Here is a 26,886-nt window from a genome sequence, read left to right as displayed (position 1 = left end):
TATTTAATCACTACCTTTTGAGCGTAAGGATGTTTAAATTATGCCTCATGACTTTGGAATAATTCTTGTTGATCACCACAAATCCAGTCTCATTGTTTCCCCACATAATTTGACATTTGCAATCTAAGTACAACAAAAACATGCGCTACGATCAAGACATACATCTTTTGTTTAGCTTTTCACTATATCCCCTTTCCCCCTTCAAAATCCAAGTGTTTTTCATTTGTATTTAAATTGGACATCTAACTCTCAGGCATGGCGGGTCTTTTCAAAACTATGGCCTGTTGCGCCCTCTTGTGTTTGAGGGAGGACACTGCATCACGCTAACCTTTCAATGAAGGAATTCCCATTCTCATGTCCTCTCCATCATCTGCAGTTAAAGTGAATGCACATATACCGGTCTTTTAATCAAATCATTGAGATTTTTCAAGCACGCCTCAGAAATTGGATCATGGTCCAGTTTATTTATCATCAGAGTGGGCACATTATTTAAAATACTATTTACAGAGGCTTTATGCTTTTATCTGAAACTTGCGTGTTAGTTTAAGCTGTAAAGACAATCAGTATCTATGTGCAACAGTAATCTACACATTTATTTATAAATCTGTTTGGCAAGACTTTTAAAACAACCGAGATCCTGTGCGTAACGATGCGAGCGTCAGCGGGACCAAGCCAACCACAACCAGCGTCATTGCGCACAAGAAGTCTACTCTGTGGTGGTGATTGCAAGTGCCTCTATGGTTCCTAACGCATGTGATGGTCAGATAGAGTTTAAAACGCTGCCACGATGCTTCCATTAGCCGTGTTCTTCATGCCACAATTCTTTTATCCAATGATGTAGTGTGCAAAGCCGGATGGAAGTGCGGGCGCGCAGTGGGAGCCTTCGCGCTCCTGAGTGGAAATCGGAAACGTATGAAGAGCATCAGAGGGATCCCTGACACAACGCAGCCGGAAAGTTTTTTTTATTTTTTATTTTTTAAAGTTGAGTATTATTTACGCACCAGTTCATGGAAAATAGATGATATTTCATCATTTAATTTCATGGATTTGTTTAATTAAGGAGGACCCTAAGGAAGAGCCATGGCAGTGTCAAAAATGCTCTTCTCCGACGTGGAAACTTTTCTGGACTCACATCCCGAGTTGTTCGAAGACTATTTGAACCGAAAGGGGAAACACAGTATGGTGGAGAAATGGCTCAAGAATCACCGTGCGAGAAAAGCTACCCCAGCGACAGCAGCTCCGAGCGAGCCCAGGGAGGAGAAGAGCAGCGTGTGTAAGGACAGCTGGGCAAGTCAATGTGACGGGCTGCAAAGAAGAGCCTCGCAGAAGGAGCTCCGCAAAACTTTTGCCAGATCAAAGGCGATAAATGTCAACAGAACGTACGATGAATATGTCAGTTCTAGGGCACAGGAGCCACTGACGAGCATGAGGAGGAGAGCGCTGCTGAGAAAAGCCAGCTCTCTGCCCCCGACCACTGCGCACATCCTGAGCGCTCTGCTGGAGTCCAGAGTGAACATCCCCCAGTACCCGTCCACTGCCGTGGATTTTAAATATTATCTCAAAGAACACAACGAAAGAGAGTTTTTCCTAGAACTAGTCAAAGACATTTCCAACGATCTGGATTTAACAAGTCTGAGTTATAAAATCCTCGTATTTGTGTGCATTATGGTGGACGCAGACCGGTGCTCTCTGTTTTTAGTGGAGGGCACAGGTAACAAAAAGACTTTAGTGTCTAAATTCTTCGATGTGCACGTGGGTACCACTGTTTTACCCTCAATGAATTCTGACGAAGTTCAAGTGCCCTGGGGAAAAGGCATCATTGGCTATGTGGCCGAACACGGAGAGACGGTGAACATTCCTGACGCTTATCAGGTGCCTACTTCACTGTGCAAGCGTGCGTGCATTTGGCATGAGTCACAGGGAGAGAGGCAGATAGGAGGATCAAAGTAGCACTTTTTAGTCACAGTTAATGGTTCATTAATGGAAAATGTGTATGAAAACACTCTGCTTGGCCCAACAGCTTTCAATTCACAGTGCTTCTGCAAAACTATAGCTTACTTCTTTTTTTTATCCAGCTCATATTGCCCAGTCATTAATTTAATTTATTTGGCAGGGACATTACACAACAAATGTGTTGCACAGACCAGAGATAGCTACAGGCTAGAAGCAGTTTACTTGGACACACACACCCTTGGGATAGCACAAGGTTAATTAACCATCTGTAGGAAATGTTGCCCATTCTTTGTGGCAGATCTGGGTCAGGGTTTGGGCCCTTTCACAAACATAAGTTCTCCAGAGGTCCTGATCTTAAAACATAGTAATGAGTATGTTTCTCGTCAATACAGTACATTCACACCTCCATTATTATCCCTTTCCAAATGTATTTCCATGTGCATACCACAAGCTTTTACGTTTATAAGCAAGCTCAGTATAGAACAATGTTTGAGTCAAGATTTTGCAAGTAATAATTGAAAACGGTGTGAAGGCTAACACTTTGTCTCATCTATTGCGGGTTTGTAGGACCGCCGATTCAGTGATGAAATTGACAAGCTGACAGGCTACAAAACCAAGTCACTTTTGTGCATGCCCATCCGCAACAGTGATGGGGAGATTATTGGAGTGGCTCAGGCCATCAACAAGTCCTCAAGTGGAGAACTCTTCTCTGAAGATGACGAAAAGGTAATTTCTTTCTAGATTTTAAAGATTGACTTTTGAAGGAAAGAAAGTTTATAATGTTGCTGTCAGCAGAGGTTACAGATACTGTACATACTGTATAATGCACTGTTTCTTTGATATTTACTCATTTGGCCTGTCACACTCCTATTTTGTATTTTATTAAAAAACAAAACGACATCCACAAAATCAGCATGTCATTTCCCTCCCCCAAAGCATATTTATTATATATATCTTGTGTTTGGCTATGAATATTTTTACCTCCAGATAATTCAAGTTAATATTCTCTCTGTTTCAACTGCTCAAAAGCAGTTTTGAGTTTTGTTTTCTGGCACATTGCATTTTGTCAAATCTGTGAGGTGTTTGTGTGAATTTAACAAAATTGTTGCTATTTGTGTTTTGGAGTGGGTAGATATGTGTTCCTTCAAACATATTGGCTGGGGGCTTTTGTTGGACAATTGATTCCAAATACAGTATGATTACCGGCACATTATTATATAGAATAAAACATGGCTATCTAGCGTTTCAGTTTTTTCAGTTAAGTTAAGTTAAGAAAATGATTGAACCATTTTTTAAACTAATTATATCAGTACTATCTAGTACAATTAGTACAATATTAGTATAATGGTTTTGCCTTGAATCATCTGATAATGTTTTGCTCTTTAAGAAAACAGTGATTTCTAGAATGCATGTTCTGTGCTTCACATTCTCTGAAATAGAACCGTTTTTTAATGTAATGGCATAAATGCTATAAGACCCAACATCTAAACAATGTAAAACTGGCATGATCAACTAATCTAAATATTATAATTCCCAAATCGTTGCTTGTTTTATCCATTGTTTGTAAAATTCAGATGATGATTTCAGTTGTTTGTGCACATTTTCAGTGCACTTCACATTGCATTATCGTCACACTAATGCTTGGGATGGCTGCAGCTGAATTAGTCATGAAATGCAATGTTAGCATCAGAGAACACACTAAGCTCCTGCACAGCAGCTGCAGCTCTGCTTTCACTCAAGTCCTTCTCATAAGAAAATGCTTCACACTTTTCAACCCAATAAAGCTTATTGCAATAGTAAATGTTATTAGCCAGAGATAATAGTGTACGTTTAATAAAGAACTGAGGCTGCCCATCCATACTGAAACCTTATAGGATCGTAAACACATTATGGTGCGGGCTTTAAGCCCACACTGCTTTCATTATGTTATGTTGTTATCCTGCAGGATTGCAGTCCTTGGGGAAGATTATAACGGTGCAACCCATGTATAATTGCATTGTCTCATTATTTTCTGTGGCGAAATATAGCTATTGACTTTATTTAAGTGTACAAACTCGCCACATCATGCAGACTGCAGCAATATGTTGACTTCGCTTTCTCTCGTGTTGTGTTTTGATAATGTCCTGTACATTCTTTAGCCTGAAGTTCAATCTGTCAATGTGCTCGTAAAGTCAATTCTATCAAGGGGCTTCAACATACACATGTCTTTTTCAATAATGGCATTGTCGTTAGTTTGGTTGGTTTTGTTAACTTTTCAAACTAAGACATCAACAGACAAGTCAACCCAAACAAAAAATGGAATTAAATGATCAAAACCAAAGTGCTACTTCATTATGTGCGTTTTATTGGTGAAAAATGCCTTAAACAACAAGCACCCCTCTCCTCAGACCTGACTCGTAACTTTACTGGGAGCGGGGAGTCACCGGCTCGTCTCCATGGAGATGTTGCTGCTTTGCTTTTCCCTCAGGGTGCTAAACATGAGGTTTAAGTACATTAGGTCCTTTTCCCAAATGCTTTTTTTTGGATAACCCACTGCAAAAATAGAAATGTCTGTGTTTGGCTGATGCGTTTGGTGTCACTGGCGTTTTGTTTATGGTTTACAACGGTGTGTTTGCTCTTGTGACATGGCAACACATGTGCAGCTTTAAGTCATGCAGTTGCTGGACAGACTTTCTTTATCCCAGGAGTGTTTCCTATTCATTTGTTTTGCGATGCTACTACACCTTCCACTGCCCAAACACAGCGTTCCGAAGTCTTTTTCCTGTCCCTCTCATGTGCACTCTCGGAAGGATTTATACTTATGTTCTCTGGCTCATCTTAACCTGGTAGACATTTTTTTATTCTCAGTTCAGCTGCAAAGCGAGATACAGTAATGAACACATACAGTCTTACTAAAAACCATCATGCTTTTGAAAGTGCCTCGCAAGTCATGGAGATTTGGTTTCTCTGATGTGTAAAAGCGATTTTGCATGTTCCCCCACCGCTAACAATATGCACAATAGGTTCCCCTCCGGAGCAAGGAATCCTCTGAAAAAGAGATTCTGAAATCAGTGGGACATCCCTTCTTAAATGAAAGTTTAAAAAAAAGAAAGAAAGAAAGTAAATCACAACATTTTCTCACGCTCTAGTTGTTTTTAAGTTGATTCTCTTGGCCTCCTCCCATGCACTGATTAAACAAGCATTATGCAAGAGCTTGTCAAAGTAAGAAGGAATATGGAGAGTCAAAAGTTGCCTTTGTGTGATTTTCAATTCCTTAATAAAATAGGGCCATCCTCTAGATCTTTTTCTGGGAAGATGAATGCATAAAAAAAAGGAGGGTAGATTTAGCCACAAAAGGTCACGCATTTGGAACTGGGTTTTCCAATTTTACAAGTGAGAAAGGAAGTGGCTGGCTGTCTCTAACCCCAGGCACTTAGCTTTATTATTACTGCGCTCTTTACGACTCGGTCCAAAGGCAAAGCATGGTGTTTGTATTGCAACCTTGTGTAATGGCCTGGTTGACAGAATGTAATTAGAGAGCAGCTTTTTTTTTTTTCCTGGGCTTCGCCTGTGTTAGTTCCACAGCAGATCCATAGCCAGATCCCCAAAGTCCTGCTTGTTAATGAATGTGCTCCTGCTGGGGGTATTGATGTCCACTGCCTTTTCAGGAAAAGCATCGCTGGAGAATTCCTTTGGCCAGCTGAAGTGGCACTGTGAGCTTATTGCTTCATTCACCGAATATAATGCTCCAGATCATGTAAAATCATTGAAAACATAAAGCAATTACGTTCACTTGAGCTTTGATAAATGCACATACTATAACTGACTTCAAAGTTACCGTCAATAATTGTTCTTTGAAATAACCATAATATATAGGTCCTAAGTCGGAGCATATGCAAGTTACATGTAGTGTTGAAACTAACTTTCACTTTCATTTTAATTTAAGAACACACAGAGAATTAAATCCATATCTGTGCATTGTGCAAGGACTGGAGTTGTAGCTCATCCGAGGTCTACAATTATTAGCCTCGTAATTAGTGTTCGTGTGATTATATGATTCATTGTTTAAGAGCAGAAGTTAGCTCTTTAGACTGTCATACTGAAATATTCATCCACATTTTAGAATCCTCATCAGCCACTTATTACCTGTGGATAATTACATTTTACAGATTTGCACCTTCTGCCTTACAGTGCCTGCTTTTGTGCTCATTATGTTCATCCAAGGCTAAAGGGAAAGGGAATTGTCTTCGAGTTGAAAGAGCGATGCCTCTATCAGCAGCTGCAGCTGACTAACTTCCTATTCACACAGTGTTGTGTCACGCGCAGCCTCAGGTTGGACTGAAGCTTGTAAATATTAGGCCTGTTGTACCCTTTGTGTTGCTTACACAGCAGCTAGATGCTAAAGATTGTTTCTGTGGGCTAAGGGCTTGGATGAGGAAGTGTTCACCCTAAAATCTATTGGAATAAATGTCATGGGACTTCAGTACAAGGTTATTCTTTAAGAATGAAATGCCGCCAATACAATGTTTGTTTGTTGTAGTGCACTGTGTTTCTTATGATATGAAAAATAACATCTTCAACATCCAAATGGGATGTTGATTAGATTTTCCTTTCTACGTGAACACACTATATCAAGAGATTGTATTATTTATGGGAAAATATCAGCAAAATACAGAATTTACATGTTCAGCCCCCGGCGCTGTGAGTCAGAATAGCGAAATGGAAATATGTCAGTCGAAAATGATGTATTTTGCACACAGCAGTAATGATGCTAATGAATTTGCCTTTTTGTTTTTTAGGGCTTTGAGTCAAGCTGAGCTAAAGTAGATATTCTGTTACTCTGAATCATCACCTCTGTCTTTGGTCAGGTCAGTCATGAGTGCAAATTACACTAAAGCTTTAAAGACTGAAGTGAGATGATTGAGATGATCAACTCAGTGGACAATTGAAAAGCTTCACTGTGATGAATAGATAGATAGATAGATAGATAGACCTTTATTGTCCCACAGGGGGAAATTTGTTTTCACAGCCGTCACAGAGACACACACAAAAGACACAGAAGACAAGCCATAGTTCCTGGATGACTGAGAGCCTGCAGAAACATGAATGCAAATTGATCATTTCAAATATCTGATATTTTGCAGGTGCTGCAGATGTACCTCCCCTTCTGTGGAATCGCGATCTCCAATGCTCAACTCTTTGCTGCATCCAGAAAGGAATACGACAGGAGTCGGGTAAGGATTCCGGGGCCATCCACGAAAACACCTCTCCTCACCCCTATCCACGATCCTGTCCACAATGCTGACATTGTGGCTGCTTATTGATCCCAGCCCACTTGCTGCCACTGCAGAGCTGCATGCGGCCTCGGCAGCGTGGACGTTTTCTCTACATCTGTGGAGGGGGATGGGCCTGTGTTGATATGGTGTAGTCTTGGGCTGTGATTGAATGGAGGAATGTTCAAAACACCACTAATTTATGTCATACATTGATTTGCGATGAAGCAAAGATAATGAGATTGCAGATCAGTGAACAGAGGCGCCTGTTATGTCATATTATTGTTTTTGCTTGAAATTGGATTGACGCTGCTTTAGATTAAAGATCTTTGTGAGGGTAAGCAATTTGCATTGACCTTTTGCTTCATGGCCTGGTGTTAATGCTAATAGTGCCTTCTCTATGGCAGATATTCTATGAAGTCGTTCAGTCTGAGGCCAGTATCATCTGCCCTTGTTTGTGCTGGTGTGCAGGCGCTGTTAGAAGTAGTCAATGACCTTTTTGAGGAGCAGACTGACCTGGAGAAGATTGTCAGGAAGATCATGCACCGAGCTCAGACATTGCTGAAGTGCGAGCGCTGCTCAGTGCAGCTACTGGAGGACATTGAATCACCGGTATGTTTTTCTCTCTCTGCTGTCCTGCTGCGTATGCTTCTGTAGATGTCTTCATTTGTGCATGTCTTTCATTTGTGCATTGTAATCTTTCAGGTTGTCAAGTTTACCAAGTCATTTGAGCTACTGTCACCAAAGTGCAGTGCTGACACCGAAAGCAGGTACTATATACAATTAGGAAACTCATGCCACACACAACAAGCTAGTTATTAACAGCAATTACCAAAGCTTTGCCTTTGTCAACACCACTAAAAGCACAGAGTTTTGTGTCAGTAAGGAACCTGAAGATTCTGCTGAGCTGTGTGAGAAATGCGCTGATTGTGAATAGGTTTGTGCACTGGAGCAACCTTGGTTAATTGAGTATAGCTGTTTCGTTCCCCTGCAAGGGACAGCTGAGTGAAGGAGGACTGAATATGAAGAATGCCAAGGCCACAAATACCCTATTATATCGTATTGTACAGCTTCTGCCAGGACAACAGTAGCACGAAATGTTTGCAGTTGCATTCATTCATAATCATTGCATTTGTTGTATGACACCAAAAGTTCCACACGCTCATATCTGAATAACAAGTGCTGCTGTTGGAGATCTATGTGTGTCATTATGTGAATAAATTGGGTGTCAAAAGGCGAGCGAACTGTAGGGTTTCTAATGTGTCTCACAATCCCTGGCTGTCCCCATGGGAAGGATAATGTTGAGCTAGTGTAGATGTACAGAAGCTAAATGACCGACAGGAGACAGAAGGAGAGCAGAGATCAGGCAAGATCTCTGCTCGACCAGTTCAATATATGGCCACACCTACACTTTTCACATACTGCTTTACAAGCAACATTTAATAACATCATTTTTCTGGTCTAATCTTAAAGGACAAAGCAACATTTTGAACATTCACATACCTACATTGTCAAGAGTAAAGTCAGTGCCAAGCTTAAGCCATATATGTGAATGGGAAGCTGCAACCATGCAGGTGTGTGCACAGTGTGTCGGTGTTTGACAATGAAGAAGACAATCACACAATTAGCTGTTCACTACTAGTTCATGGAGTGCAGGAGAAGCATACCAATATGTGGTTCATTCATTAAAACACAAGTTAAAGTAAAGACTGTGGCACTTGACAAAATCATTCCTCAAACACACATCAGTTTGTGATCATATATTGTTTTTCAGCAGCAGTTTCAAAGACAGCATGGAGAAATCGTCTTACTCAGACTGGCTCATTAACAACAGTATTGCAGAGCTGGTAGCCTCCACAGGACTGCCTGTAAACATCAGTGATGCCTATCAGGATCCACGCTTTGATGCTGAGGTAACCACTTAAGGACTGTCCGCATGACATCATGGGGATTTCTGTAAATATGACTGAGCTTTAGTAAACATGCAGTATGTGCAAAGTCCAGTGAGGGGAGAAAGTCATTTATGATATTTCCATTTTTCATTGACGTGACATCTCTCGTCACATTCTCTCAGTTAACTTGTGACAATAATGACAAACTCTGTCATTCAAAATGATTGTCAAGATTAATAATCGCATTGTTTCACATTTAGAGACAGGATTACTGTACTTGACATAGTTTGCTGCTGTTGTCACTTTATGTGAATCCTCCATAGACCTTTATTGTATGCAATAATAATACATGTTTTCTTTCTATTAAAATGTTTTGTTTTTTTGCTTTTTAGGCCGACCAGTTTTCAGACTTTCACATCCGCTCTGTGCTTTGTGTTCCTATATGGAACAGTAATCACCAAATTATTGGTAAGAAAATTATTCCAGCAAACTACTCATAATGATCATAAAACATCACTCGGCAAGCTTTTCAGAAATGAACCGTTCCTATCAGCAGTATTTGATGTACTGCTCAAATATGATTTGTGGAGGGTTTCTTACTGTTGTGGCACTGATAGGAAGTTTGGAGTCCACAGTAAAACGTGTGCACTGTAGTGTAAACATAAGTAACATTTGTGTACACAGTAGCGCCACACTTCACTCCACACTTGTAAGTGGAGTTCCTTTTTTTCCTGGATGTGTGCTTTGTATTTGTAATTCAGCCCTGGGCAAACGCACTGACACACTGATAAATCATTGATTTCTTGCCTGGGTTTGGTGCTGGATATTGAAGGGGGAGAGGAACCAATGGCGGCCGCTTGATGGTCCAGTGTTGGAGGAGGAGAGGGGTACACGTGGTGTGTTCATTTATCGTGTCCTAGGTCCTTTTTGCGTAGGTGTAAGTGAATTTATGGAGGATAGGAGGGGCACGAGGAACAGAAAGCGAGAGGGGGAGAGATCTGTGTGTGGGTGGCACCTGAGGACCTGAAGTGAAAAAGCATTATACAAACAAAGCAACAGGAGATGAAATTCTCCCATCAAGGATACTCGCAGTTGAATGAACATCCTTGCAACGCCACCAAGGCCATGGGCAATGCATTGAAACCTGTCAGTGAAAAATATCTTTATTGTCATGAAAATGGTCGTGTTATGCCTTAAAGTAAAAAGGCTTTTATTTGTGGTCTGTGGGTCCGACTTTGGTTTAACCCTCATTGTGTGCGAACTAAGTGAGCTGCAGTAAGTGGATTTGTGCTGATAGCCTTCATCCTACTTTTGTCCAATCTGCAGATATCTACGTATCTAGCCAATTTTAGCAATAATTCGCCCATTGGCCTTGATTTATCTTCGTCTAATTTGGCTAACTAAAGGAGATAAGGTTTGACACTTAAGGACAAACATTAGCTTCAGTTCTGCGCTGAAACTTCAACAGCACTGTCCACCAACTGTCATGTTATATAACGAAAGCCTTGAGATCTTTACACACATTTTCTACCTAACTAGTTTTGTCCTTAACGCTGACTTTTATCATGAAACAGGTGTTGCTCAAGTGCTGAACAGGCTGGATGGGACACCCTTTGATGATGCAGACCAACGTCTCTTTGAGGTTGTGTATTGTTATGTTGTGCATGAAAGTAAAACACCCTTAGACTTTCTTTAAGTTCGGTCATTTGGTTTTTGCGTTTTCACAGGCCTTTGTAATCTTTTGCGGACTGGGAATCAACAACACCATCATGTATGACCAGGTGAAGAAGTCCTGGGCCAAGCAGTCGGTGGCTTTGGATGTAAGAACACATCATGTTCACGTTATCTGACAGGTAGTTTGTTGTGGGAAAGAAATCCTTGTGACCCTCCAGAGTTAAAGTTTAGTTAGTAAAAATGTGGGGAATTAATTATTGTGGTGCAAAGTTGTGTACATTTCTTCCTAAAAATCTAACCATCTTTTTGAAATTCATTGTTGCAGCTGTTAGTCACCAACCATTGAACATTGACTTTTTTGTTTGGAGGTCTTTGGAGTGTCATATTTCCACATGAATGTAGCGATGATAAAAGTGCTGATGCCTCTTTGTGGATAGTCACAAAGGTTTTTATTACAAATTAATGAAGGCAGTGAAAAGCAATCCCTCTTCTTCCAGCATGCATAGCCATTCAACACTTGTCAGCGCAGATGACAATGGAGAGCGTTTAAAATTGAGGCACCAACTAAAACACTGTGTAGATGCATTGCTGCTGGCTGAATAAACAAGAGCGTTTATGATCCAATACGTGACTGCAGGTCTGTGTGGGGGATGCTCTCAGGTGATAAAGGCACTGAGACGATGGAAGCAAGTTTGACTTTCCAGCTCCTGTAGCGTTTTGGAGTAGATTTGGTGTTGCCTGTGGCGTCCCCGTCAGAACTGTGACAAACCTTTCTGCACTCCTGCTATTTAAGGTTAACTCTAAGTGTCTTTGTTTCTCAGGTGCTGTCTTACCATGCCACTTGTTCCAAGACCGAAGTTGACAAATTTAAGGTAACAACCACGTTGGTTTATCTAAACAATAATGCTTGAAAGGGGTAAGAAAAAGAGTTTTAAGTTTTTAAAGTTTAATTTTTCTAGTTTAATTAATTGCATCGTTGTATTTACGTATTAAGGGCATCACACGTGATTTGTTCATGAGTATAAAAGAAACAGAGACCAGAATGGTTTGTATTTTTCTATTTTCTGTTGTCAGTTTCAACCAGAGGTCGGCAAAGTCAGCACCAAAAGCGTGTATTCTCTGCACTCCCCTCATCCCCCCAGATCAAACATTTACAAAGTACTCCAAAAATACTAAATTATTGCCAGTTCTTTAGGAAATTATGTCGGGGACAAGCTCTCAGACCCACCTGTTAGATGCACAGAACTGAGGTAGGGCTTGGATCAACACGAGGAAGTTCAACTCCTAATCCTTTGACGAGAAAATTTTGTTCTGTCATCAATCACATAGGTTACCCCTGGTTTACATTTTTTAATATGCAATTTTTGCTGACTTAAACCATTTCACACAGTCTTCAGCTCTGAATGCAACGTACATTTATCAATATCCACATTATTACTTTTGTAGCATAGTAAGCAGTAAGTCTTTAAGAACACATCCGTCCATCCATCCATGAAGTCCTCCATTTGAGGCAAGGACTCTCCACCGACCTGGAGAGGGCAAGCCACATTTTTCCGATGAAGACCCATGGCCTCAGATTTGGAGGTGCTGATTTTCATCTCAGACTCTTCACACTTGGCTGCAAAGCGCCCCAGTGCACGCTGAAGGTCCTGAGTTGATCATCTGCAAACAGCAGAGATGCGATCCTGAGGTTCCCAAACTGGACACCCTCCGGCCCCTGGCTAGAATGCTGTACATAAAAGTGATGAACAGAACCGGTGACAAAGGACAGCCCTGGTGGAGACCATCATGCACTGGGAACAGGTCTGACTTACTGCCAGCAATGTGAGCTAAGCTCCTGCTGCGGTCATACAGGCAACGGACAGCCCTTATCAGAGGGTCCTGGACCCCATACTCCCGGAGCACCCCCCACAGGGCACCACGAGGGACACGGTCGAACGCTTTCTCCAGATCCACAAAGCACATGTGGACTGGTTGGGCAAACTCCCACGAACCCTCAAGCATTATGGAGGGTATAGAGTTGGTTCAGTGTGCCGCGACCAGGACGAAAACTGCACTGTTCCTCCTGAATCTGAGGTTTGACTATCGGTCGGATCCTCCTCTCCAGCACCCTGGAGTAGACCTTATTGTGAAGGCTGAGGAGTGTGATCCCTCTGTAGTTGGAGCACACCCTCCGACTCCCCTTCTTAAAAAGAGAGGGACCACCACCCAGGTCTGCCAATCCAGAGGCACTGTCCCCGACTCCCACACGATGTTACCAATACCGATGTCAGCCAAGACAGTCCCAAAACATCCAGAGACTTAAAAGTAGTTTACCATTTTTCCACACTGAGATATGTTCTTACCTGAGCTTAGACGAGTTGATGTGTACCTGTCTGGTCTATGTGCGTGCCCGTGGAAGAGCTTCCTCACTTCTAACTTCACCTGAGGGCACGCACAAAGACCAGACAGGTACGCACCAACTCGTCTAAGATCAGGTAAGAACATATCTCAGTATTGAAAAACGGTGAACTATTCCTTTAAGGTTCTCCGGACAGATCACAGGGAGTGGTGGCAGGGAGTTCTGCCACTAAGGAGCTTTCCCACCACCTTGTGACTTCAGCTTGGGTGACGGACGAGTCCATGTCTGAGTCCTCAGTTTCTGCTGCCTCATTGGAAGACATGATGATGGGATTAAGGAGATCCTCGAAGCATTTCTTCTTGATTTATCACTGTCAATAAGGGTTTTCTGAACTGCTTTTAGTCTGGCCCGTCACCCAGAACCTGTTTGCCATGGATATATATACAGTATATATATATGATGTGATATGATAGTGTTGGTCAAATGTAACTGTGCCATGTATTCCATGGCATGCTTCTACTCCTCAAACCTAAACATGAAACTAGGTCAATGCATTTGCAGCCTCAACAAAGCCATTGATCTTCTTTAGGTGCATGCAATGCATTTTGTATGTAAGCCTTTCTTATTAACTATTCACATCAATGAAGTTAAACATTTCTGTATTTTCTATTAAACATAACAACAAGCTAACATACAACAGACAAATTAAGTGAAAGATGAGTTACTGGCAGGTACTTTTCTTGTATAATTTCTGTTTTGTTTTTTTAATTTGCAGTGGCCACAGAAGATAATGTTGTATGTGTAAATGCATTATCAATAGCAAATAGCTCTCTGTGTATCTTTCATTATGATGAGAAAAGGAAAATATCTACATTTTTAATTGGTGTGGCATTTGTGAAATATAGATATGACCTATTTTCTTGCACTTTCATGTGTTGGATTTTCCCCTGTGGCCATTATTGCGGAGATGGAACCCCGCTTTTCAGAGTGAGCGTGTGATCTCAGCTCTGCTCTTTCATAACTGCTCTACATATGGAGTCTCGCTGCACACACTTGACTGGGACTGCACCACGGTGCAAATGGCAGCGGCAAACAAAGCCCACTGACATGTTGCGACCCAGGGCTGAGAATTTACAAAAAAAAGAGAGATTAATTTAGCAGTGTGATAAAGAGTTAAAAACGGTCCATTTTATGGAGCCTGGGACTTGCTCAGGTTTTGTGCGAGTGAAACATTTTGCAAATTTCATAGAATCAGGTGTGCGAGGCAGCAATGGCATTTTACATCTCATGAGGTCAATTGCCCCAAAATATTAACATTTTTTAAATATAGAAATCTTATGAAAAAAAAAAAAAAAAAGTCTGAAATTGTACTGCAGTTGAAATGCAACTCTACTTCACATCAGCAATGCCTTGTCTTCTCTTGAATAATTGAATTTGCAATTTTGAAACTTGATACCTTGCCTTTATTGCTTTTTGATTATTTTTTTTCTTGGTTCATACTTGACCCTTCCTGCCTTCTGAAACACTTGGATTAGAAGTTTAAATATACATCTCTAAACGTTGAAACACAAAATCTGGACCAAAGGTTCAACTAAGTCAAGATCGAAAGATATAACCATGTGCGGTTCAAGGTTCAGGGAGCTCTCAGAGTAAAAATGTAATGTTGTTTGTAGCGCTAGCTCATTAATCTGAGTCTCATGAGTCCTGGGAGTCTTCATTAGCATCTCTCAGTATTTCTCTGTATCTGTATCATACTGAAATACTATTGCATCAGATGACCTCTCTAAGTATTTTTCCCTCACTGTGGTCATTCCCCACTGCACACTCTAGGCAGCCAACATTCCTCTGGTCTGTGAGCTGGGCATTGATAAATTGTCATTTGACGATTTCTCTTTGGACGTGGACGCCATGATCACAGCTGCTCTGCGGATGTTTATGGAACTGGGAATGGTGCAGAAGTTTAAGATTGACTATGAGGTGAGACTCTTGACTTTGTGGTTACTGCGCTGCTCAATCCTGTTATAGTTGTTTCTTCTTTCCTTGTGATGGCTGCTGACCCCTGTACTCTCCCCTCCAGACTCTGTGCAGATGGCTGCTGACAGTCCGAAAAAACTACAGAATGGTTCTCTATCACAACTGGAGACACGCCTTTAACGTCTGTCAGTGCATGTTTGCTATGCTAACGGCAAGTCATCCGGCAATAATTACTGTTGTGTGAATGAATCAACATAATTCAAATGTTGACCGTAATACTGATATTCATTGGGACGATTATCTCACAAAAATAAATGTGAAAACACACGCACATATAGGATCATGAACTTGAATCTACTGTAGCAGTGTAATCCAGCTCATTGCTGAAAACGCCAGATGTTAACTTGATAGTGATCACAGGACAGTGACTTCAGCTCTGCAGTATCATCAAAACCACTTACTCAGGTCTTTACAGTGATCGCACCCAACAGCCTCTATAACACAAACACATTACTTGCCTTTACTTGGATCGATATCAGAATCAACCAGAATCATGAAAATAGTGCACAGTGATTTGTAGGCCCTACTCTCCACTATTCTGCATGCGCTCTCATAATTGGGCTGAGGACAGTGCTATCGTTGCTCCTATCCCCTCACTCAGCACATGGCCTCCAGAACCCAGTCATCCAAGCCATAAATCTCTCTGCGTGACTGCCTTACTGCAGTCCCACTGGCATTTTAGGAAGACACTGTTTTTTTGGGGGGGGAAGATGCTGCTGTTCGACTCTTTTCCATTTTTATTCAGTGGACAGTTATTCACCGCATAATCACAGGAGAAACAGTCAAATATGCTGCCTTCGCATTGCTTTGTTCTTACTTTGTTTCTATCCTCTGCAGACAGCCGGTTTTCAAGAAACTCTCACAGAGGTGGAGACCCTGGCCCTCATCGTAGGCTGTGTGTGCCATGACTTGGACCACCGTGGCACCAACAATGCTTTTCAGGCAAAGTAAGCCCTCTCTCCTACCCTACACACAAGACCTCTCCTCCTCCACTTCTATTGAGTGCATGTTTCCCACCTGAAGCAGTCTGCAGGAGCCCAGCCCAGATCAGCAAGAGTCAAGTGGCAAGTTGTGTAATGCTTATATAAGTGTTTGTTTACCAAAGACAGTAAACACCACTGACTCAAGCACTCGAAAGATCGCCATTTGAGATCACTAGTCTATTGTTCTCTTCACTGAGCATCAAGTCAAGCATGAAACAATAAAATCTCAACCGGCTACTGGTGTGTATTTAACTGTGTTTATCACACTATGGCCCGTAATTAATCTACTGTAAGTAAAAAGCAGTAGAATGAAATGTTCCTTCAGAAAAAGTGCCTGTGACCCAAAGGACTTCGACGGCAGTTTTCTTCACACATTCTTTTCAAGACATTTTAATCCACATCCCTCAAATGTTTGACTCAATGAAGACATTGTGTTTAAATGCTGTTTGTGTGCGTGTAGGACGGGCTCAGCTCTGGCGCTGCTTTATGGGACCTCCGCGACACTGGAGCATCACCATTTCAACCATGCTGTGATGATCCTGCAGAGTGAGGTGCAACATGTTCCCACTGTGCTGCATTGCAGTTATCGATGTGCTACAAATTACACAGACACTGCTGACATACTGTGACCAAAGCTGGGGAGGATTTTATTATTTGAAATGTCACAAACAGGACCTTGATATGAGGTACATTTTTGAATCCGATATTAGTTAACCTCTTAACCCCCAACCGTAACCAAGTGTATTTTCTCCAGTTCAGCTTTACCCAAATCTAAAATTTGTTTTAATTTTGCTTTTTTTCATTGCTTTTTTAATGCATTTTCATCACTTTGATGTTGTGTTTTTGTCACACATTTTTGTCACATTTTCATCCTTGATTTTTTCATCCTTTTTTCAAGAAGCTTTTAGATTTGGTTAAAGCCACTGGAGAAAATGTGCTCAGTTCAGGTGGGAGTGAAGAGATTAATGGACTTCAGTATGGTTGAGAATTATATGAAGGAAAACTAACAAATGTTGAAGTCACAATAAGACATATATTGCATTAAGTGCTTTTTTCTGCTTTTATTGTTTGTTATTTAAGCCTCCAGAGCCCCTGTCCTTGGGATCCCAGATTGATATAATTAATACTAGTTGACACTAAACCTATATAACAGTTCATTGCTAAACAGCTGTTTCATAAAAATAAAAAATAAATAAAAAAGCACACGTTACATTCCCTACGTAGATTGATGTAAACTTTCTGTGAGTGCTGTCGGAATAAAAAAAAAACAAAAAACAAAAAAAGTATCAGTACCAGTGTGGCCAAAGACTAGCGCGTGCATCGTTGAGTGAGTAAACAAATGGCTCGGGCCGCCCTCACATCAGTGTAATTAGGGAGCCCATAGATTTGGTGGTAATTGGTTGACAGAGACATTTTACCAGGTGACTGCGTTCATACGAGGCTGTAATTAAAGACATTTTGAGGGAGCAGCTGAGGAGAGGCTTAGTGGGGGTAAGGTACCAGCGGCTTCATTATCGCCGCGCTGACAACACAGCGAGCTGACAAATGTTTGCCCGGGAATATCATACTGGCTTCTGTCGAGAGCGGAGTCGAACTACCAGCGTCCTATTAGCATATAAATTAACAGCGTGGCTAATTTGAGCGCGAGGAGGAGAGAGAGGCGCGCGCGCGATTCGATCACTCGACAAATCCACTAATTAAAACTTTTTAAAAAACATCACTCCCTCCACTGTCTCGCCAAAAAAAACGCATCTGTCGTTCACACTTTCCCTGCACTTCCTGCTCCGTCGTGAAGGGGAAAAGGCCTTTATATCGGAGCTGGTTCAATATTTAATGGGAGCACATATAAGCTGATGACAGAAAGAGACACTCCACAGTCTGAGCTCCATCTGCAGGGCTGAAGCCGTGGTCAATTTGTGGCTGTTTTTTAAAAAAAAAATTAGACTTCATTAGTTATCTGTCTCTCTCTCTTTCTCCACGGCCTTTAGAGAAGGACGAGTGCCGGATAAATGTATAATACTGTATGTTACGCCACGTGACGGAGCCTCCACAAGAGAGAAGGGCGGGGCTTGTTGCGTCTCCTATACATATTTAATGTCATTGCAGTGCGCGCGCCAATGAAACGGTTTCGCTGCTTTGACCTCATTCCGAATTCAACACCTTTACGTATCGCTTAAAATGACGCTGCGAGACGTCGAGGCCAGCTGTAGTTGTATGATGGGATTTTATTGAGATCATTGCTTTTAAGTCTGTTATTGTTGCTTGATCGGATCTCATCATTCATTTCTTGGAAGTGAATATCAAACATACACAGGCCTACATAACCCTAACCCTGCACACAAGGGTTGCTGCAGGTGAAAACAAATAGCATGTACAGCCTGTATCCATCTTGTTTTTCTTCATCCTCATTTGCAGCTATTCTTAACTCACTCTTGCAAATGTATCCTCTCATTTATTCTTCATCATCTGTTCCTCTTCTGCTTCAGTGTTTTGTTTTGTTGTGGGCAGAAATGTTCATATTTTCATGTGTCTCCACAGGGTCACAACATCTTCTCCAACCTGTCCTCCACTGAGTACAGCGACCTCATGCAGCTGCTCAAACAGTCCATCCTGGCCACGGATCTCACGCTCTACTTCGAGTAGGTCTCCGCACGGCACACAGCTACGTCTCCTGATAGTCACAGCTCTGCCATGAGCCCGCTTCATGTATTATGAAGACCACAGCATATTGCCTCTATGCACGGGGCTTCTTTTAGCTGACAATGCCCCCTTGTGGATTTGGATGGATTTACGCCTGTGCCTTAATGTGTTCGCAGGAATCGGAATACTTTCTTTGAGCTGGTGAGTAAAGGCGAGTACAACTGGAACGTGAAGGCTCACAGAGACATGTGCAGGTAATGGCAACCAGTGCATGAAAACATTTTAGGAACTGTTGTTGAAGCAGTTTCACACATTTATTAGAGTCCTTATTGTTTTACATTAAATGTGCAAGCCAGAGATAAGAATGGTAAATGGTCTCAACTTATATAGCGCTTTTCCACCTACATTAGGCACTCAAAGCGCTTTACAGCAAGGATCCACTCACCCATTCATACTCTCATTCATACACCAGTGTACGCAGACACTGGGGGCAATGTGGGTGAAGTGTCTTGCCCAAGGACACAACGACAGTGTGCACTTTTAGGAGGTGGGAATCGAACCCCTGACCTTCCGATCTTGAGATGACCTACTCTACCATCTGTGCCACTGTCGCCCCTAAGAACAAATATAGCATTCAGTGCACAACGTTTTGCATGTATTTCAGTTTGTCCGGCACTGCGTGATTACTTGTAATTACCGTCAACATTGGATTTAAATGTCAGCTGATCAAATAATGTCTGATTTCAAATAGCGCCCCCTTCTCAAAGCGTCTCAGTTTATTCTTAAACTGTCAAAAGAACATGGCACATGTCACTTTGGCACACCTTATTTACAGCATAACATTGTAATTGCATGTAACAGACATATTTCTTGACTTAATTATATGCTGAAGTAATTGAGGTGGCAGAAGGCCTTATGATTGTATCTATGTCTGTGGTTAACTAGTTGTGGATATGTTTCAGATCCATGATGATGACAGCGTGTGATCTTGGTGCTGTGACCAAACCATGGGATATTTCCAAAAAGGTCAGAATTGTCTTTTGCCCGCTCAGCCGACGGCAGAATGAGGCCTGTGGTTCTGACGGCTGTGTGTTGCAGGTGGCTGAGCTCGTGACCAGTGAGTTCTTTGAGCAGGGAGACCGGGAGAGATCAGAGCTGAAACTCACTCCCTCAGTGAGTAACTCCACCAACTCTCGTTTTGTGCTTTTGTGCAGGATGTCGCTCCTATGTGACCTCTTCGCACCAGTGCTGCTGATGAAGATATTTTTTCTCTGCAGTTCTAAACATACTCTCAGCGTAAGAAACATGAGAGTGTAGTGTGAGAAAAGTGAACTGTCAGCTAGACCACTTAAGTGCATCGCTGCTCCGCCAAGAGCAAACTGCAGACTATGGAAATCATTCTTTGAAAAATTCTGAAGCGCAGCAAATACTTAAAACAGGGAAGTGTTTTGAAATTTCGGAAGATCCCACCATCAGATTCTGGGACAAACGAAATTAAAACTGGATATTGTTTTGATGCTATAAATTGTGGACTTTATTCGCAGCTCTAAAAGTTTAAACCACTGAGGTTTTTGCACATGTTTAACGGCCGTTGACTAATCAAAGGCACCGCATTGCCTTCCCTCTGAAATACGGTGTGCAGTAGCCTCGGGTTTGCCGATTGTGTCAAACCTTCAGTGCTCCATGTGTGGGTGCTGGACATTAAATATTAACTTCCAAGTGGAAGCCCAGTAACTATCTCTGAAGCACAGCCTCAGAGGATCCTCTCAAGTTTGGGGTGACGAGAAATAAGTCATAAAATGGAGGGAAAAGAGCAACTTTGAGAAGGGACACAGTGCATAATATGAGGCCATGTAGTAGAAAAAGCTACAGCAATACTAGAGCTGCATAGTGGGAAAATATGTCTTTTGTAATCATGTATTATTTGTGATTGCAATATGTATTTTTTCAATCATGATTTCTCAGTTACAGTTTTATCTATTAACAGGGCAACATAACACACATTGAATATGACTTCTCTTTTGGCCAGCATTGATTCAATATTTACAAGGCCTGTTGACCGAGTGTGTCCTCTTTGTTTGTGAAAGCTGGCACGCAGAATCAAATATTTATTTCCGATTTCTAAAAACTATTGTCTGTTTTTCATTGCAGGCCATCTTTGATCGAAACAGGAAGGACGAGTTGCCGGGGCTGCAGCTGGAGTGGATTGATGGAATTTGTGCGCCGCTCTACGAGGTACCACCGCACTTCCATCTCACACATCCTCTTCCTCTGACATCAGCAACTTCTGTCCTTCAGCCGCTACCGCTATTGTACCCAACTGACGCCAGCAGGCAAACATCACCCACAACTATTCACTTTCCCTTTCAGAAAGGACTTTTATTGAAAGCTTTGAAACCACTTCAAGGCTGCATCGTGTTCTTATGAGAATAGCAATAGAAAATAAAAGTGCATTTTGTTCCATTGCTCAAAGCCAGCTGTGCGTGCGGGTCCATCTTTTCGCAGACAGTGAAACATTTTGACTTTCACAAAAACATAAAACAACAGTTGACTTGCGGCTGCCTGGTGTTGTTATGTGAGAGGACCCCCAACACTCAGCACTAAGTCATGTAGAAACAGTGTCATAGTTACATCCTGCTCCCTTAGTAACAACATAAACAACGTCAAAAAGTAAAGGCCAAACAATAGGAATAGAAAAGGAATATTTGAGCTTTTTTTTGTTAGACTTTGTTTGACTGAAATTATAACAGTGTTTGATTGATTGCTGATTTTATAACTGCTCTGATGTTGCTCGTCACTTTTTGCATTTATGCTTATGGTATTTGATATTTTTTTGGATCAAGTTAGGTTATTAAAGAATTGATTGGATTTTGCTAACGATATGGGCGGTTTGCAAGATTTAGTTGGAAATTATATGATCATTATTATCATTATTATCATTATTATTATTATTATTATTATTATTATTATTATTATTATTATTATTATTATTATTATTATTATTATTATTATTATTATTATTATTATTATTATTGTTGTATCCAGATTGTCAGTGGTGCATCTGATGATATCACACCTTTGTCTTTGTGAAGGCATTTGAGGGTTACTTTTTGGAGGCATTAATGGAAATCTATACTGTGTCCTTGCCAGTGTTGTATTGTGTGAGCATTTCTGAATGACGTCAAAGCTTCACCTGCCCCTCCCAACAGTGGCTGTGTGGGAGGAAGAAGAAAGCTGACTTACTGTGCCCTGCTAAGATTGTTGGAGGTAAATTTATGAAAGGAGCTTCAAAAGGAAGTCAAGGACTCTGAGCTGCATCCGTTTCTACTTTTGACCACACAACGTTTCATAAGGGAAAGACAAGAAATCACTGTCAATAATTTTAGCAATTGTGTCAAAATTAGTTTAATCTGGTTTTCTTGTTGTTCAATTGTTAAAATAAAAAAAATAAAAAAAGAGCAGGTGTGTTGTCAGCGTGGGGGCTCACTTCCTCACCTACTCACGCAGCAGCTTATGTTGCAGATATGGAGCTCACTATCACGATGCCTGCTGCCAATTAAACTTGCAAAATGGGGGAAGAACAGAGGAGCTTCTAAGGCGGTGGGGTTTTGGTCTGTAGGCGTAAGAGATCTCCTGCTTGATCTCACTGATCTCCTTCTCCTGGTGGCGCTTCCACACTTTGTGGAATATTAATCCCTCTGTTACATAAGCGTGGGTCTGTGAGTCCCGGTTCAAGCAGCGTCTGTTCTCTATAAATTGCCCCAGAGGAGTAATGGTGATAAATAAAGTTAGTTTAAACCACAAACCCAATGGAAATTAGACAGCTTTACATTACATTACTTATTGGCCAGGAAGTATTGGCAAAGGATGATATTTTGTTCAGAGTTTGTTTTTGAGCAAATTAAATAAACTAAATATGTTTGTATTTTACAATTGTAGCTGAGTAGATTGTAGCCGGTGCTGAATTTGATCCCTCGTTTAGGGGAACGAGAAATCCCTCATCTCAATTTTTTTGCATTGAAGGATCCGGGAGCTTTTTTGGATAAACATTTGCGATGCGATAATGGTGTTCCCAAACCATCACACCAGTAAAAAAATATGTTTCTTGTAATCCCTTCACCAAAGAGCACCTCTTATTCCATCATTTTTTACTGCCTGCAGGTCCATAAAGCGCCCTATTTTTTCCTTTGTTCACATGCACTGGTTGTAGTTGATTTTTTTTTTTGGGATTATCAATAATTAAGCTCACCCATGCGTGCACTCCCATATGCATTGTATTTAATGCTGAACTTATTTTGGAAATAAATGAGGTGCAACTGTAGACAAATAAGAATACATATTTTTCCCTTTGAAAGTATCAGTGACAGTACCGTTATTGATAAGAGTACAAATATTGATACAATCTTACTTATCCCTGTGTGAATGGTTGGTGGATGTTGGAGGGGCCAGTTTTCCCCAAGGCAGCTGTGGCTACTACATATATGTAGCATACCACCACCAAGCACGGAGTGAATGAATAATGCAATGTATTAAAACCAATTAGCTCAGCTGAGCAAAGGCACTCTATATTTTGGGGATATACCTTTGAAAGCTGTCAGTTGCTTTCTTATGTTGATTTAGCCTTGTCTGTAATTAAAGTGAGGTTGATATCAGTGCCGGATGTGTCACTAACACAAAACCCCTCAAAAGGTGAGTTGGTGAAGAAGAGACTTGATATTGATACAAATATTTTGACATATGTGGCTTCAACATGACCACAAACTAGTTTACGCATAATCCTGGCATCTCCCATGTTTATTACAGCCCAGCATAGGTGTGTCACCACAAAACCATTACACAGTGTCCAGAAAGGAGTGCATATTGAGGCATGCACTGCGTTCCCTTGACTCTAAATCAATGCACAGCAAAAGGAAATCAATTTTGCGTGCAGGTGCCTCACTAATTACTAGCACTCACATTCCAGTAAATACAGCATTATGAATTATTTAGTCTCACGCTTTTCATAAAGATGTGACATTGTGTCGCTAAGTTACAGCGAACCACCTACACTATCCATTATCATAGTGCTTAATTAACTGGTTGTAAAAGTGCCCATTACAGTCAAAAAAGTAATGCCCTGTTCAGCTGAACCTACCTGTTTTGCCAATTCTTTAAAAAGGTGAAATATTTCAACGCATTTATCAGTGTTATTTTAATATTTCTCTCTCGCACGCACGCACGCACGCACGCACGCACGCACGCACGCACGCACGCACGCACGCACGCACGCACACACACACACACACACACACACACACGCACGCACACACACACACACACACACACACACACACACACACACACATTCTTGTTACGCATCAAATCATCAAAACTTAGTTACCCACCACTTATCTCTCCAATTCCACTTAACAAAGACAGACCTTTAGCAGTATGTGTTGTCAGGGTTAGAAAGACTGGTTTTGATACTGTGCATCCAACTGCTAGAATACTATCATATAACAGTTAAACAGTGACAGTTTGGTCATTTGTAAGTAGAAATAGATTTGTAAGATTGGTGAACTACTCTGCTACACCAAAGGAACAAAATAAAAGTGTTTTGTGTTGTGAGGAGCAGAGCTCCCATTCTATTTCTATATGAAGTAGACTTAATGAAACAATAACTAATTACACAGAAGTGTGGGGAAATCCAATAGACACAGAGGCAATACAGTCGAGGGGACTGTGTTGCCTCTGTGTCTATTGGATTTGCTCTCTTAGGTCATTTATTAAATGCTGGATGACAGCTTGTTGTACTTCAGTGACTACAGTTCAGTGCAAACACAACTGAGGCCACTAATCTCAGTCACACGTGCTGTAATCTCAACACACAGCTCTCTGCGGCTCTCATACAGGCGTTTCATGTTTGCCCATAGTACATTTGATGAATGCTGTACTGGTGATTATGCTATACACAACTGCCCTATACTATTTCATTTTTTCTTTTTTGTTCTCTCCAGACTCTGGTCAAGTTGAATCCTAAACTCCAGCCGATGGTTGATATGATACAGGCGAACAGATCCAAATGGGATGAACTAAACAGGAGGAGACAGCGCAGCCACAGTGTCTCTGCCCCGGCCAGCCCCTGCGGTGCTGACAGCACAGAACCAAATGGTGGCGCTGCTGCTAAAATGGGCAGCAGCCCATGCTGCAGCGGAGCTTCTGCGAACACAGCTTCTAAACCTGGTAGTTAGCTCCGGCTGCAAGCCTCACAGCTGGGTTAAACCTCTTTCCTCTTAAATGCAGCCTGCAATGAAAGCAGAGCAGTTCATGCTGAGGTTCTTGAGCTCTGCTTCACGCTTTAGCTACTAGATGAGCTTTTGACTCGAGTGTGGAGCTATGTTGAGATTTTCTGCCCCCTTGAGTCTTTGAGCTGGAGGCTGCTCACTGCTTGTCAGAGCAGATTCAGATCAGCTGATGACACTACGTCTGGATTAACTCTTAAGACCATAGTGAGACATCACCTCCTTCTCTGGGCATTACACACTTATTCAGCACAAGGCATGGAGAAGATTGGACAGGCTTCTTTGCCTCTACTCTGTTTGTTTTGCTGTCAGCACACCGATTCACACATTGTGTCTTGATAGTTATTTTTTTGTCAGTGTGTACATATATTTAGGCTACTGAACATGTTATTTATAAATGCAGTTTATATGTTTTCTCAAGATTGTAATTTGATTGTGAAGGATGGAGTGCAGAGCAGCAGGACCTGTGGCAGTGCTTGCAATGCAAATTGAGTGCTCCTTTCCCTCCCCTCCTGTGCCTTGTCTTAAGATTCTAATGGAAAATGCATGGCCTCCTCACCAAGATTTAGACTGAATGAAAATCCAAATGTATGTCTGCCATAATTTATAAATCCAATGACTCCAATTGTCTCAACCATATGTTAGCTCTGAACATTATATTTATACAGTAGTCATAGTTTATACCGGCAGGGCCACATCTCTGTCAAACTCAACGTGCCTTTTAACATCTGTGATCTTTTATTTTAGGAATACAGCCCTATTTTAACATGGATAAGCAACATTTTTATTGATTTAATCTGGTACAGCATTTTAACCCACACTTTAGTTTTGACATGGTCTTTTTGAAAGGTTATGCCTTATTATGCCTTGTGTTGTAGCTTTGTTAACTGGAGTTGTGCACTTTGTGTGGCATGGATGTGATTGTGAGCACTTCAGTTCAAATCTGACTGACTCCCACCGCACATTTGAATTGCATGTTTTTGTGCTGTACTGATCCCAAACAACCAAGGATGTAGCAGTCACGTGAGCCGACAAATACCTCACATTTTGAACTCCGTTTAGTAATCCTATAGTGCCCCTACATGCATGATTTAAACCCCAATTGCATCTTGTTACCTATAAATATTGCTGTTCTATTTTTATAATATTTTTCCTATGTGGCCACGTTGTATTTTTTGCAGAGTTTGTGCAACTTGTATTTATTCTCTTCTTTGGACTCGGGATTTCTTTGTTGCGGGCTCAACTGAGGGAACTAAGGCATGAAACGGCAATGTGCAATGTTTCTGTAAAGACTTTAAATAAAAAAAACATGCTACAGGTATTGTTCTTTACGGAGAATTTGTCTTGTGCTGTGCTGCCCTCGTGTGGACAAAGGTTGAAGTAGCCACACTGAAACATACTGCATGGATAAGCAGTTTTCCTTAACATCGTGTGTTGAGAAGTCAACTCGGCCACCAGTTAGCCATATAGGAATGATCTTGGTATTTGATTCATGCCCTGTTCATTCACAGAAGCCCAGGTGAGGCGCTAATATTGCCGCAGTATTTGAAGCTTCAAAGCCAAACCGCTTCTGCTGATAGTGACGTCAAGGAGCTGCGCGTGGGCGGCTGCGTGGGTGAAGATTACTTCCAAATGGTGGGGGGGGGAAGCTTGTCAGGAAACAAGACTGGCTGCGCTTTACCGCTCCGAGCAGGATTTCCTCCAGCGCAGTTGGATGCCGGGGTTGTGCCGGGGGATAAAGCCGCTCATGGGCCGCAGTTCGCCGCTGGGTGACCCCTCCAGCGGTGGCTGACTAGTCAAATGGAGCTCCTCAATGACACATTGAAAATCAACGCG

General features: G+C 41.6%; 1 protein-coding gene across 2 annotated transcripts; it reads left to right on the top strand.

Moving 5' to 3' along the window:
- Positions 1-704: 704 nt before the first annotated feature.
- pde11a (phosphodiesterase 11a) lies at positions 705-25,830 on the top strand. 2 transcript variants are annotated; one of them, XM_079563166.1, is made up of 20 exons: positions 705-1,872; positions 2,521-2,679; positions 7,077-7,166; positions 7,677-7,817; positions 7,911-7,975; positions 8,986-9,118; positions 9,490-9,565; positions 10,672-10,739; positions 10,825-10,917; positions 11,593-11,643; positions 14,943-15,089; positions 15,190-15,301; positions 15,988-16,093; positions 16,590-16,680; positions 18,668-18,768; positions 18,946-19,023; positions 19,732-19,795; positions 19,868-19,942; positions 20,921-21,004; positions 24,766-25,830. In XM_079563166.1, exons 1-20 carry the CDS (start codon positions 1,081-1,083, stop codon positions 24,997-24,999), a joined length of 2,760 nt encoding a protein of 919 aa, XP_079419292.1. In that variant the 5' UTR covers positions 705-1,080; the 3' UTR covers positions 25,000-25,830. The 2 variants fall into 2 exon arrangements, with proteins under 2 accessions (XP_079419292.1, XP_079419291.1); XM_079563165.1 differs by having other exon boundaries at positions 8,983-9,118.
- Positions 25,831-26,886: the final 1,056 nt, after the last annotated feature.

This window comes from Gobius niger, assembly GCF_951799975.1.
Source record: "Gobius niger genome assembly, chromosome: 9".
Taxonomy (NCBI): domain Eukaryota; kingdom Metazoa; phylum Chordata; class Actinopteri; order Gobiiformes; family Gobiidae; genus Gobius; species Gobius niger.
The sequence above is the reverse complement of the archived record's forward strand: the minus strand, read 5'-3'. Positions and strand labels throughout refer to the sequence as shown.